Consider the following 14,310-nt stretch of genomic DNA (forward strand, 5'->3'; position numbering starts at 1 on the left):
ACCCGTTTTGATGAAGTTACTTTCGAGTCAAACCATTTGTTCATAAATCATAATTCAAAATCAGAGTATAAGGAAAACATTGTAGAATCTCGAATCATAAAACGGCTTATGTGCGTGTGTACAGTCCCACCTTCACCATCCGATATGTACCTGAAAAACATTTAATCAACAATTATAAGCCAAAGCTTAGTGAGTTCCCTGAAAATACCTCATACAACAATACACATACAATGCATGCACACATGATCCTACAGTCTGTCTGGACTGCCTCGCAATGCCTACAGGATGTCTGGACTGCTCTACCGAGCCTACAGTCTATTGGCCCACCTTGTAAGGATTACAGTAGCTGGACCGCTCCCTTGGGCCTACAGTCTGACTGGACCGCCTCGCGAGGCCTACAGTACACTGGACCACCTGGGTATCTTGGCCTACAACACAAAGTAGGACCGCCTAAACCCAACCAACCATAATATGTCGACATATGCAAAAAAAAACAATAACCAGCAAACACGGGTAGTCATACAGATCTACCAATCTAGCAGATCACTACATCATACCAACATCCTACACACAAGGGTATATACTGCAATAAACATTATAGTGAGAAAACTCACATGAGCTAACTAGCATAAGCTCAACAGTAACCCTCAGCGATCAGAACATCTAACAAAAGCTACCTAGTGCCAAACTGAGAGTAGATCTTAGCTAAACACTCAATTCTACCTAAAAACCCAAAAGACAATTTTGCTGGCCACCACGTTGTGGCCTATCATTTGCCAAGATGTTTCAATCTCCGGACAAAACGGTCGTGAGAACCTCATACGCTACAAAGTGATGAGCCTATTGTCACGTCGTCTGAACTGATCCTGGACAGTTTAATGGATTAAGTCCTTAATCTATTAATCCACACACTCATCTCCTCCAGCAGACTTCTTACACCCAACGAGTCATAAAAATCATTGCTTTATAGTCATACATACCCAATGCAACTCTTTCCCAAGCTAAGTCATAACGATAGTGGAAATGAGGTCAAAAATCTCATGCATGAGTCAAAACCCAACCAAATCTCAGACCTGGAACACTAAACCTCAAAAGGTACCACAAGGATCCATAAAGTTGCCAACTTTATGGAATCCATCCACTCAAACTCTCCCAAACATGGAGAAAATACACAAAAAAAAGACTAGATCTAAAAGCATAGAACATAAAGCTTTGAAGTTGAACACTCACAATGGTCTAAAGTAAGTGCTTTAAGATGATGATAAGACTTGCATGTTGGATCTATGCATCAAGGATGCTTCCTTCTATTTCAAGACACCAAAAATACTACCCAAAAATTAGATTTTTGCAACATGGCCGCCTCCACGTTGTGGCCAACATCATGCCACGTCGTGGGATCCTAAATGAATGTGTGCTTCATCTGGCCATGACCATGTCGTGGTGCATCCCTTTTCAGGTCGTGGTCACCACAAAATTCATTAATTAAGACTTGAAATGCCAAAAAACAAAAGGAGTTACATAATAGTCTATAGGGTTCTACTAACCCATAGTTGTTATATATATATATATATATATATATATATATATATATATATATGTGTGTGTGTGTGTGTGTGTGTGTGTGTGTGTGTGTTTGGTTGTGTTGTGTTGTATGTGATACTTTGGAAAACTCATTGAGCTTTGTGCTTACAGTTGTGCATTAAATATTTTCTAGTTACTTTATCAGTTCGTGGGGATGCGAATGCATGACTGTACACACACATCAACAGTTTATGATTTGAGATTTCATGATATTGTCGTTATACTCCGATTTAATGGATTTTGATTTATGAACAAATGGTTTTGCTTGAATGTACCTTTACGAAAATGAGTATTTATTCCAATTTAAAAACTAAAAATCTATTCTGAAAACTAGAAGGAAGTTCAAAATATGAAAATACTGCAAGAAGCATTTCAAAATCTAGAAGAAAGTTCAAGACATGAAAAGTAACACAATAAATAAGAGCATGAGATTTATAAAAGTAAAGAAGATGATGCTCTGCAACATATTCCCATGACAATAGTTATGTAGAGATTCTTGCAACAAAAAAAAGGGGGACAATTCCATGAGATATTTAAAAAAAATCTTTCATTAGTTTTTTCATTTGTAAAAAATAAAGTACTTTGCTTTTAGTATTTGTTTAATTTTATTTCCATAAAAAGTATGATTAAGAATTAAGCACCTTGTAGGGTAATAAACGCCTGATATAAGATACTTGCTTTTTTTCAAACTCAAAGTATATTGGATAATTGTCCGAGCAATAGTTAACATGATAAAGGGTACAACATGATTACGCTTAGCTAGATGTTTGTGAAATGCCCATAAAAATGTCTTTTTATCATGATGTGCATACGCATATGTTTATAAGTTGAATTCCACCAACTCGGTATGTAGTGATTACTACCTAAAAACTCCGGTACGTTAACTACTTTTATACCTAATTTTGTGGAGTGGTCTAAATGTCACATGTTAAGGACGCTCCATATTGCAATTTTCAAAAACCTAAAATCACATTTTCTTTGTCATCCCACATTTTTATTGCATCTCTTCTATGGGTGGAACAAGTTACATGACGCTAACATGATTAAAGTGTCGTTACAATGATCTTCTTCAATCATGGGTTATCAAAGTGGTTAAACGACAACTATTATCAGGTCATGAACTTCGTCATATATTCTTATACCAAGTCATTTTCATATGTCTATATCGCACTCTCCGATATGTAATATTTGCTTGACTAAGGTCGATTGTAAATTGAAGTATTAGACATGATCAACCGTGGATCTACATGCATCCAAGTGGGATGCATGGCCCCACTTGACTCTCACCACATATAAAGCTTCTGAAACCTTATTTCCATTCAATTGGAACTTTTAGAACAAAGTTTATCCTTTTAAATGTAAGTATTTGTTAGACTTTTTTAGGGTTTGGTATTTTTTGTTTTGTCTTGAAATAAATTTTTAATGTGGACCCCACTTGATATTATTTCTAGATCCACCACTAGACATGATGTTTGTGCATGTTTTTTTAATGTGGTGTTTTCTTGATCTGCTGAAAAACTATCATATTTTTGTGTCGCACCTTTCTCCGACCATTTGACATTCCACAAGTCTAAGTGATCCCAAGCTTTTGGGTTTTATTTTGTACGCATTATATCCTATGAAGAAAGATTGTTTGATAGAACACTGAAAGTCGGCTTTAAAAAATTAAGGTTCATATAGTCATATATATTTTCTTGCATGAACAGGTGCCACACTAGCATGAACATATATCATGTCGCTGACATGATACTTAAAGCTAATCGAATTCGTTTCAAATGACATCATGATTCTTCCTCATCCCAAAAGTCGTCGTTTATAAGTAACGGTGCACATATACATGTTTTAAATTGGTTTCGGTTTCTAAAAACTAGTTTTCTAAAGACCAGGGTTAGCTATAATTTATTCAGTTTTTTGGTTTTTTCAAGTGCAATTGCATTAAAAATCCGTTTTTTGGTTAAAAAAACATTTCGGCTCGGATTTTTGTAATAAACCAGGAAAAAAAAAACAGTTTCAGGCTTTTATAAAAACATATTCCTAAATGACAGTTCGGTTTTTAATCTAACTAATTCTCAAAAAAACGATCTAGTTTTTATGCACCTCTAATTACAACAAATTTTATTAATATGCTCTTGTCCCAAAAATGTTATAAAAAGATACCGACCCAACCCATTGGCATGCAAAATATACCCTTGGCCCAAAAATGTTAGGAGCCAAAAATGCTTAAAGATTGCTATCAATATATGAGTCGTCTTCAAGAAGCCATTCATATCTGTAATGAAATTTATTTAGAGTTATAAAAATGAAGGGATCATCTCGAGTGTGAATATTGCTAAAACTATCACATGTGATATGGAATCATCTCAAGTGTGAACATTGTTAAAACCATCACGTGTGATATAGAATTTATTTAGAGTTACAAAAATGAACAGATCAATCTGGTTGTGAATATCGCTAAAACCATCACATGTGATATGGATGTATAGAATAACCCCATGTTATTAGGAAAAAACAATTTAATAATGAAATATATGCGTTCAAAAGTCTTTTAGAGTCGAGTATTTTTCTTTTTTGTTGTGGATACGACGGTTGCTTCATTTTAAATCATAAGATCATATCAAATATAGTCCAAAATATTTTTAGATTTTTATATGATTAAAAAATAAACATCAAATCCATCGGATGATAGTGAACTTAAAAAATGTTGTGTCAAAGTTTACCACTACCTTTCCTTATTAGGACGGATCTAACATGGACTTAAATGTTCTTTCTTCTTGTATTACAAGTGTTGCAAATGGCTTTCATGTTCTTTCCAACTATATTACAAGTGTTGCAAATGACTTTGCCAAATGATGATATATGTGGTTGAAATTACGAAGTTATGCAATATTAATTTTGATACTATTGTTAGTGATTTTACATCCACAAAGGTTGAAAAGAATGATCAAGAAAAATCACGTTTATATATGTGGAGAAAGACAAGATTATACATGTCAAAAAAAATCAAGCATCAAAAAGAATGAAACAAAAAAATAGCATTTATCAAAGAACTTGAAGAAACAAAACCTATTTTCACTAGCAAAACATTCAATACACATGTTCATCTCTATACAAAACTAACACAACATATTCATCTAAACCTACCCTAACACTTTAAACGTTTAAAACATGCTTCTTTTTTTGACAAATCTTTATCTAACAATAAAACATCACTTTTTTCACCTTATCTTTCAATGCTGGAAGGGGACGAACACCCGCACTTTTTACCATGCACATGCTGTGTGCAGATCCATTTTCATGGTGCACCTCGGGTTCCATATAGAAACGAGCTCGATATGCAGCCAGATGAGCATAATATGCTGGTGGCACTGCAAAAGATTTATATTTTTGTTTAAATTTTAAATAAATAAAAGTAGGATATGCTCGTACTATGCTATTATAAAAGATCTGAAACTGTAATGATAGTAAAAGCAAAATGTTTACCTACAGAGACGGATCGTGTGCACCTCGCATAACTGCAAAAAAAAAATTAAAAAAAAAATATTGGTTAATATATCGGAAGGAGACATGAGTAATTAAGAAGGGTCTAATTGTGTAAAGTGAGTTTTCTTACGTGTAACAAAGATTATTTGTTAAAGATTGAATTTCATCAGCAGTGAAATTGTTCTCATCCCATAGAACATGATAATGAGCTGGCCTGCTAGTTCCCTGTAGAGAAATAAGAATGTAGTTTTATTAATTTCTTTATTATGGCATCCAACTCTTATTAAATGATTGGTTAATTGTCATACTTGGATTCCTGCATGACTGCAAAGATAGAAGTCGAACTCAACTGGATGACAAATCTTTGTGTCCACAACAGTACCTACAAATTACATAGCAACCTACTTTTATATATATTTTTTGGAATTTAAGCGATGATAAATCTTAAATATTTTTTTTAAAAATGAAAAAGATACCGGGTAAGATGTTGCCACTTTTGTCAGTGCTTTTTCGGTCGTTGTGGTTGTTTGGAAAGAGGCGCGTGTGATGGCGTTTTTGGACCACAATGAATGTGACTGGAGGTTGGTAATTTGGTTCAAGAGAAGCACAAGCCTAGAGAATGTTGAAAAATATGATTTTAAATACTAAAAATTACAGATTAATTATTTGAAGCAAATTATAGGTATAAACCAACCTTACGAATTGCATCGAGCTCATAGAGTAGGACCTGATAGAACTGCCCATCACTTACACCATCCCTGCAAATAAAACAAAAAGAGGATTGGATTTTTTTTCTTTAATTTCACCACTTGGAATTATATTTATATATACCTGTAGAATATGATCCTCAATGGTTTTTTCCCTGTTGCCTTCTCAAAAGATAGTAAAAGCTCCCTGTATTTTCAAATATCTGAGTTACTACATTACCCAACATATCAACATCCATAAAAAATAAAAAAATAAAAAAAACATATTTTCTTTTGACCAGTCAACGAGACAAAATTCAGCTTTTTGTTCCACCCCAAAAAAGTGAAACAAGGTAGGACAGGGACTTGCTTTAGACCTCCTCTTGTCTGTGCAAAAGACATAAATACCCCTCATGTGAAACACAGTATGTAATATGCACCTGATCATGCCTCCGTTGACTTTTCCACGTTGAGGATCTTGCCAGGTTTTATACAAGTCCTGGATAAGTTCTTGCCTGTGAGGTTGAGCACTAACTAGCCCAGCATATTTTGTAACTTCTGGCCAATCTTGTGAGGCAACAACCTTTTTTTTTTTTTTTTTTTATAAAAATAGTTGTAAGAAAAATTCCCAAATTTTAAGACAAGTGAAGTATAGAGTATATAGACAAAGGTTATTTTTGTAATTACCGCAGCAATTGATGGGTTGCTATCCTCTCCAGACTCTGGATGAGTGACATCAGCTCCAAAAATTATAGTTGGGATATCACTAACAAGAGGGACCTTCCATCTTAAAGCATCCAATAACACAGTATTCCTTCCACCCAGCTGAGTAAGAAAAAATTAAAATCAAAAAATAGAATCCAATGAGTAAAATAATGCCTAGTTTTTCATGAAAAATGTCTGACCTTGACATTGATTTTTAGGGAGACATTTGAGAGATACTGTTTGCTGATCTTTAGAACATATTTTGTAAGACAACATTGTGAAATCAACCCGAGATCCGTTTCACATATCCGCTTCACATCACCTGAAACCCAAGCAACTTTACTGGTTGTCTATTTGGTTGGAAGGAATGAAATGGAATTACAAATGAATGGAATGGTCCATTCCATTCCATCATATGAAAGCTACATACCATACAAGCTGCCATTGTTGTCAGGAAGAATGGCAATAAGCAATTCCAACTCTTTTCCTCCGAGTTTATTTACAGTAGCTGTATACACATGCTTTAATGCCTTTTTGACTTGATCTGGTCTTGCAGAGTATACTGGAACCACACTGTCACTTTTAAATTCCTGAAATTTCCAACATTTTGTATATAATTTAAATATTTAATTTATGAAAGATAATATTTGAGTTGATTATATACATACCATGCCAGATTCTTGGCACATTTGGACCAACTGATGACAAAAGCTTTGAGCAGCACTATCTGGAACAGTTCTTGAGAAGTTGATACAAGCCCAGTAATTAACAACACTTCCATTTATAACTTTCTGTGTCATGAAAATAGTATAATATTTAATTATATTATAAGGTTGTGAAAAAGACAAGTAATTAATATAGGGCGTGGATTACCTTATCTTTCATGTTCCATTGTCCCATTTGAGGTAAAACTTCCTTCTGTTTTCCACTATCATGGTACTTTAACTGATGATTAATTAATTACAAGATTAAAGATTGTATATATATGATTTTGTGAAATGATTTTAAAGAAAAAGACATACCCATGGGGCAGGAAGAACTCGAGCATCAACTGATGTAAGTTTGTCATCAATGGTGATGCCAAATTCCTTTAGATAAGGATCTTCCTTAAAGCAACTTTGATGCATTGTCTGAAAAAATACAAAATTTAGTGAACATGGTTTTCTACAAAATAAGTTATATGACATTAGAAGGGAAGATCTCCATCATACCTGTAGGATTTCTTTTTCTTGTTCCTTAGGCCTCTGGCATGAAAATTTTAACAAAGAAGTTATCTGCTTATTGTTGAGTCCTTTTGTGCGTCTTTGTCCCTCAACGATCTTGCAAGCCTGAAGGGAAGGGTAAAATGGTCATTTAGTCTCGATTCATTCAATTCAAAAAAAGCTACTGACTTTGTGTATTATACAGAACTAATGGGAGAAATTAGAAACTGGTCATTTATAGAAAAAGGGTAAAAGAGTCATTTATAGAAGAAGGGTAAAATGGTCATTGTTACCTCCATGGGCATGTAATTTACTTTTTTCTGATTCCCTACTTGAAGGCAAGGCAGGTGGGGATGTTGTATTGTGAATCCATAAACTTCACGAAAATAATCAACAACTGATTTCATATTCCTTTCCTCATCAACAGGAAACCTTCAAGAAAATAGAAAAAAACATATATCAAAAAAAAAATGAGAAAAGGTATTGAATTATGGAGAAATTAAAGCAACTCACATTAGCTCCCTTGTTGGTTGTGATGTCACCCCTGATATGCGATATTTCCTTCTTACATTCCCTCTATGTGTAACTTCAACTTTCACACCTCTAAGAGCTTTCTTTATCTGCTCCATATTAACATAACTAGTCCATAAATATTACTGTTTTACATCAAAGAGAGATAATTTAGAAGCTTAATTATTATATTTACAACTATACCTTTATCCTATCAGCATCAGAAATTTGCTTTGTGTAGACTTGTTTTCCCAAAATTTGAGCTACAAACTCAATGACAGGGAGTGGTTCTATGAATGTAGTAGCCAATGTGTCTGTGAAATTAAAAACCCATAGATAAAAAGTTATAATAATAATAATAATAACAAAATGTGAAAATAGCTCATTTAGATAAAAAAATATCATAGTACCAATATTTAGTGACAATCCCATTTGAGTTGGTTTTATACTCTGGTAGAAGCCTCTCCATGATTGTAATCCACATCCTATTGACTTTGGATTTGTAATATTAGGAGAATAGAAAAATCTCCCAACTGATATGTACCTGTTTAGAAATTATTTTGTATAAAAATATAGCATTAGCATCATGTTTTCAAAATTAAAAATGGAATTAAAGAAGAATTTAAATTTAAACATACCTTTGAGCTGTGAGTTCTTTTAAAACTAGGTCAACAATCTTAAGTGCTTCTAAAGGAGACTCAACTTGTTTTCCAGATAAAAGCTCACGTAATTGACACATACTTGCATGAGCAACAATCTCAATAGTCACTGTAAATTCCCTTTCCCTGAAATTATGCAACAAAAAGTATAAATAAACAACAAATATTTTATGTAAATATAAAAATTTAAAATGTTGCTTTCCCTATGTATAATCTTTTGACTGTGATATAATAATATGACAATTTACCAGTCACTGACTCCTATTATACATAGGAAACAGCATAGAAGGAAACATGGAAAATCTTTTTTATACATGATCAATTCAAATATTATTTTACAAGAAATATTGAGAAATGAGTTCAAACATACTTTGTAATGCCAATCCAATCCAAGTCATCCATAATTGTAACTGTGAATTCTTTTGATATAAATGGAAGTTTTCCAGCTGTGTAAAGAGCTCTTCTTCCATCATAAACAGGAAGCTTCATCCCCAAATCTTTGTGTCTATGAACTTTGACCAATTGACTCATAATAGCTTTGTTTAATTTAGTAGAGTTCACTTCTGGAATCATCTTAACCTGCTCAAATACAACAAAAAAAACTTTGAGATAAATTTTTTAATAAAAAAAAATGACGATTTAATTTACTTACACTGTATTGGGTTAAATCCTTATCAACCAAATCAGCTAGAAAATGGTTTGCTTTGACTACACACTTAGTACCCAGTTGACCAAAGCCAGGTCTTCGATGAAACATGAGCTTCTTTTCAGAAGAAATCTCAGCCGTTGAATCTTGTAACATCAATGGCGTTCTTTCCAACATTTTTCCTTTCCCTTTTCTTCTTCCATTTCTTCTCTTTGAAATCATATGCTTTTCCTCGGGGTCTCTAATTTGCTTCAACTGAGGCATGATTCTTGATTCTTCACCTAAAACTATTTACAAAAAGTATATGTAATCGTTTAAATATAGTCTGTGTTTCTAGTATAGGGTGAAGACAAAAGTGAGTAACATAAAAACAAAAAAAGAAATTCAGAGATATGAGCGATTAGAAGGTGATGGAACGGCGGTTTTCACGTGTACTTTTGAGAATTTAGTGGGTTAATAAACGTTATAAGGATGGAAACCAGAATCGGAAAAAGGAAAAGGAAAAAGAGATTGATTTTACATATGAAAATCTTTAGTGATAAGATGTATGTGAGTGTTTATATATATGTATATGTCTGTGTGTGTATGTATGTGTATAGTTGCATCACAGTCGCTGTTATTCTCTGAAATTGTTTGGGCAAACACAGAAAAAGACATGCAAACATGCAGAGATGGCAAACAGGAAAAGCTGAATAAAACATTTACTTTCATTTAAAAAGAAGGGGGTGATGAAGATTTACCCGTATAAGACAAAACTAGTTTGGCAAAAAAATAAATTGAAATTTTTGAAAAAGGAAGGATAAGTGTGATGGATCATGTGGGGGATATTTACCCTTTTGACCCTTTGTACTATGGTCTAATTGTTTTTCTTTGACTGGGTAACAAGTTGGAACATTTTTAGTTGCTTTAGCCAAAAATAGTTAACTATATATACAAGGTACACTCACTATTTCTAAATTTATATAAAACACAATTTACACATTCAAAATGGAGTGGTTCTAGCTTCCCAAACTTTTTTACAAATTTACTTTCAACAAAATTACTACTCTTGTAAAACTTGTGATAGCAAGTCACATGCACATATTCCAGACAACATTTATGGTTGTTTACCTCTTGATTTAATAAAATGTATAAATTAATCAGTGTTTTAAAAACAGTCGAAATACTTTGTTTACTTTCTATGATGTTAACTCTAGCCATAAATTTATTGTTATCAACATTTCTAGAATGATCATATGAAAAATTTTCAGCATTAGAGAAAAAAAAATACAAAAATTGTTAAGTATTTGCATTTGTGAAAATTGTTAAATGAAAATAATAGGACAATGAATAGAGTGTAAATGCTAAGTGTAAAAACTAGATAAAATAAACAAGATTGTTTATATCCCATAGTAGTGTAAGATTTTTAGTTTTAGTATTGGTGAAAGTAATGTGTATAGTAAATAAACACATAAAGCATAAATAAATTTAAAAAGACACTTTACTTTTATCATGAACTCTTTATGTGATTTCTTTTGAATAAATTAGTAAATTATGCTGGGAGTTGATCCTACAAATGCATGTTAAAAGCATGGTCAATTATATACCTTGTAACATCTTAAAACTATCAAAAAGTGTGATCACTTTACCCAACCCCAAGAAGTAAAGGTTTATAAATATATAAGAAATGAAAAACTTTTGTTGAAATTAATAATGGATTACTGGTGTAAACTTTAAACAATAATGATAGAGCCTAAAGGGCTACATTTGTAATTTGCCTTTATTTAATCACTTGTTCCATCATGTAATATATATTTGATTACATGACATACATTGTGGTTTGGCATTTTTTTTCCCTTTCTGTGATTATTTTCTAAATACTTTTAATGAGATAATTAAATTTATATTGAGCTAGATACCAATCTTTTATGATTTTCTTTAGGATGATGGAATAAAATTTTAAAGTGATAGAGGAATAAACTAATGGAATTGGTAAGTTAATAAAAATGAAAAAATTAAATAACTTAGTCAAAAAAGTTGTTTGTCATGTGCAATTAAAAACCTAAATGGAATGAAATTAATCAAGCAAAACAAAAATATTATATTGTTAAAATAAACTCTAATAAAATTACATACATAATAGTTTAAGATTTTTGTTTATAAAAGTTTAATGTAAATTAAATACGGAAAATCTCAAAATACAATTCTAAAAAAAAGAAAAAAAAACTCTAGTTCTTTTTGAAAAATAACAAAAGCTAATGAGTTTAATGTTTCTATAGTTTTAAACACATGATTTTCATTGAAAATTCTATAAACAAAAGTGATTTATAACTATAATATACATGATTCCATTTGATAAACAATACAAAAAACGCCCATATCCCATGAAATAAAAAGGCTAAAGGAAACTCAACTAGTGTTTTTATGTGTGTGTGGGTTCACATCATGAGAGTGTGGTGGGGGTTATTCAAGATCACCCACTAAAAATTAGTAAAGTAATCAAATTCACTAGAGAACATGCTATAATATTCCATGTCTATGTGGCAAACAAATATGTATTTTTCTTTATTTATATAATTCTCCTTCCCATTTCAACTCAACTTTATTATTGAATACCAAACACTACATTAACATCACTTAATTAATCACATTCACTAGAAAACATTAACATCACTTAATAAATTAATTTATGACAAAGTTTTTTTTATAACGAGGTTAAACCTAACACAAGCCAACTTTATCAACCCAAAAAAACCTTGGACCCACAACCACCATCAAAAGGAGACACAAAAGTTTTATTCCAAGTTCTTTTGCCATAATCGTGGTAAAAAGAAGGGAATACCTTACTTTTATTGACATGAATTGTGGATGTAACATTTAAAAACCGATTTAATAAAAGTGTATATTTGTTGAAAAATAAGAACAGTTAATAAGACACCATCGTTATAGTGTAGGCATGGCAGATATGCAGATCTGGACATGGGGACCCTCCCTCTATCTGTCCACTCAACCCAAAGTAGTTATACCCCTAGTCCAAATACTCCCACTACTCACCTCCTGTTTCATACCCCTCTTTTTGCAGTCATTTTATTTGTTTATAGATATATTAAAGTTTGAATAATTATTGTTATATAAAAAATATGACTACTGAATACAAACAAACACAAAGGAATTAGAGAAGGAAAAGAATCTACTACACAATGATTATATATTCAAATTTGTATTAGGTATTAATTAATATCATTATCAATTACATTGTTCAAACTACATACATACATACATATGGTTATCACTTAAAGTTATTGTCACATCACCATTCCATTAATTTTGACCTTTAACTAAATTGCATCTTCAATGGTTAACGTTTAGAATAACTTTTTTTTAGAAGTTTGCCTAATTGATCACTATCTATATAAAATGTTTTATAAAACTCTTTCATTTAATTGGTTGTTTTTAAACATATCATATTTTAATAACTATGGTTTGTATTAAACTTTACTATCTACTCTAATAAGTGAAAAAATTTTTGTCACATGTCACACTCTCATTGATTTGGCCACTTGTTATTTTGTGGTTATTTTCAATTAAATTTTTTCCACATGGCATTTTGTGGTTTTTTTTTTCCATTTTGTTAAAATTCCACATAATATTTAAATGTAACAATTGCAATAAATGTAATAATAAATACATATCAATATCATAAATTGATATTTCTTCTAATTTCAAAATTTCTAAATTAAAGCTTCATTAGTTTCCTATGTTTATTTATCTAAATTATTAGTTTAAATTTAAGAAAGAAAAAAACACTTTAATTTTAATAATTCAATATTTTTCTATTTTTTCTTATAAATTCAAAATTTTCAAATGTTAAAAATTTTATATATTTTTTTTCAATAAACTCATGTAATACATGGGTCTTACACCTAGTGGTTTATAATATATGAATGTTTGTAATATATAATAGAAATAAATATGTACTAAAGAGAAAGAATTTATTTAAAACTAAAATAAAATTAAGGGGGTAAAATGAACTATTATTAGAGAGAGAGAGAGGTTAGATGATTTACATGTGGACTAACCATGCCCGATGCACCCATGTGATATTGATTATAAAATATAAAAAAGATAAACATAAGTTTGGTTAAAAAATGTAACATAGTTGAAAATGAGAAGGAAAAGAAAAAAAATTGTGGGATTTAAATATAAGTTTGGTGGCATATAATGAGAGACAACTGTTGGAATAATAGCATATAAATTCGAAAGGCAGAAAATGAATATGCATGATGCATTGACTACCAAAAGGACGAAAAAGACATTGCATTGCAAATGCGTTTTGCCATTATCAATATCAAAGGCAAAGTGAAGCGCTACAGGTGCTGCTTTGCTCAGAAACAAGGCCCCCACCCCTATTACAACAAATATAAAATATACCTATAACTCCTTTAAAAATAAAATTCTATTTACACTTTTTTTTTTTTTTTTTTGCCTTCAAAAATTAATATGTACTATTATGCTTAAAAAATAATTCATTATTAATTGTTGGATAATAACCATATATTATTATTATTATATTATTTCAATTACTTCACAAAGTAAAAACTAACTAACATTAAAGTGACAACTAACTTTTGTCTTTTTTAGGTTTATGGATAAGATGTTATTATATTATAACAAATCTTATTCTAATAGCTTGCAAGCTATCTCACTTAATTTCGAAGAGTTCAAATTAAGGTGATAAAATTATTAAATTGCAAAATAATCAATCTAAATCAAATAAGTTTTTCTTTTACATCAAAGCAATTAGGTTGATCAAACGTCATGTTTCTCATTCTTTTTCATATCTTGTGCAAAAAATATTCACT

General features: G+C 31.3%; 1 protein-coding gene across 1 annotated transcript; it reads right to left on the reverse strand.

The window, feature by feature from the left end:
• Window positions 1–4,598: 4,598 nt before the first annotated feature.
• On the reverse strand, window positions 4,599–13,784 carry LOC145128258 (protein argonaute PNH1-like). The gene is made up of 23 exons (XM_079063055.1): window positions 13,745–13,784; window positions 9,476–9,756; window positions 9,194–9,402; window positions 8,803–8,949; window positions 8,575–8,708; window positions 8,369–8,478; window positions 8,168–8,274; window positions 7,948–8,086; window positions 7,664–7,780; window positions 7,475–7,582; window positions 7,326–7,397; window positions 7,121–7,243; window positions 6,883–7,042; window positions 6,653–6,774; window positions 6,435–6,572; window positions 6,188–6,330; window positions 5,893–5,955; window positions 5,756–5,819; window positions 5,538–5,673; window positions 5,370–5,443; window positions 5,192–5,286; window positions 5,062–5,093; window positions 4,599–4,946 (listed from the first exon to the last, which is right to left on the reverse strand). Exons 1-23 carry the CDS (start codon window positions 13,767–13,769, stop codon window positions 4,774–4,776), a joined length of 2,772 nt encoding a protein of 923 aa, XP_078919181.1. The 5' UTR covers window positions 13,770–13,784; the 3' UTR covers window positions 4,599–4,773.
• Window positions 13,785–14,310: the final 526 nt, after the last annotated feature.

Source organism: Lactuca virosa, chromosome 8, assembly GCF_052849685.1.
Source record: "Lactuca virosa cultivar CGN04683 chromosome 8, Lactuca_virosa_CGN04683_v6, whole genome shotgun sequence".
Taxonomy (NCBI): domain Eukaryota; kingdom Viridiplantae; phylum Streptophyta; class Magnoliopsida; order Asterales; family Asteraceae; genus Lactuca; species Lactuca virosa.

Excerpts from the sequence above, each read along its gene's own strand:
- LOC145128258 (XM_079063055.1), bottom strand. The coding sequence starts at position 13,769 with ATGCAATGTCTTTTTCGTCCTTTTG. Across the intron at positions 7,583-7,663 it reads AAGAAAAAGAAATCCTACAG|ACAATGCATCAAAGTTGCTT; the intron begins GTATGATGGAGA and ends GTATTTTTTCAG. Across the intron at positions 6,775-6,882 it reads CAACAATGGCAGCTTGTATG|GTGATGTGAAGCGGATATGT; the intron begins GTATGTAGCTTT and ends CTTGGGTTTCAG.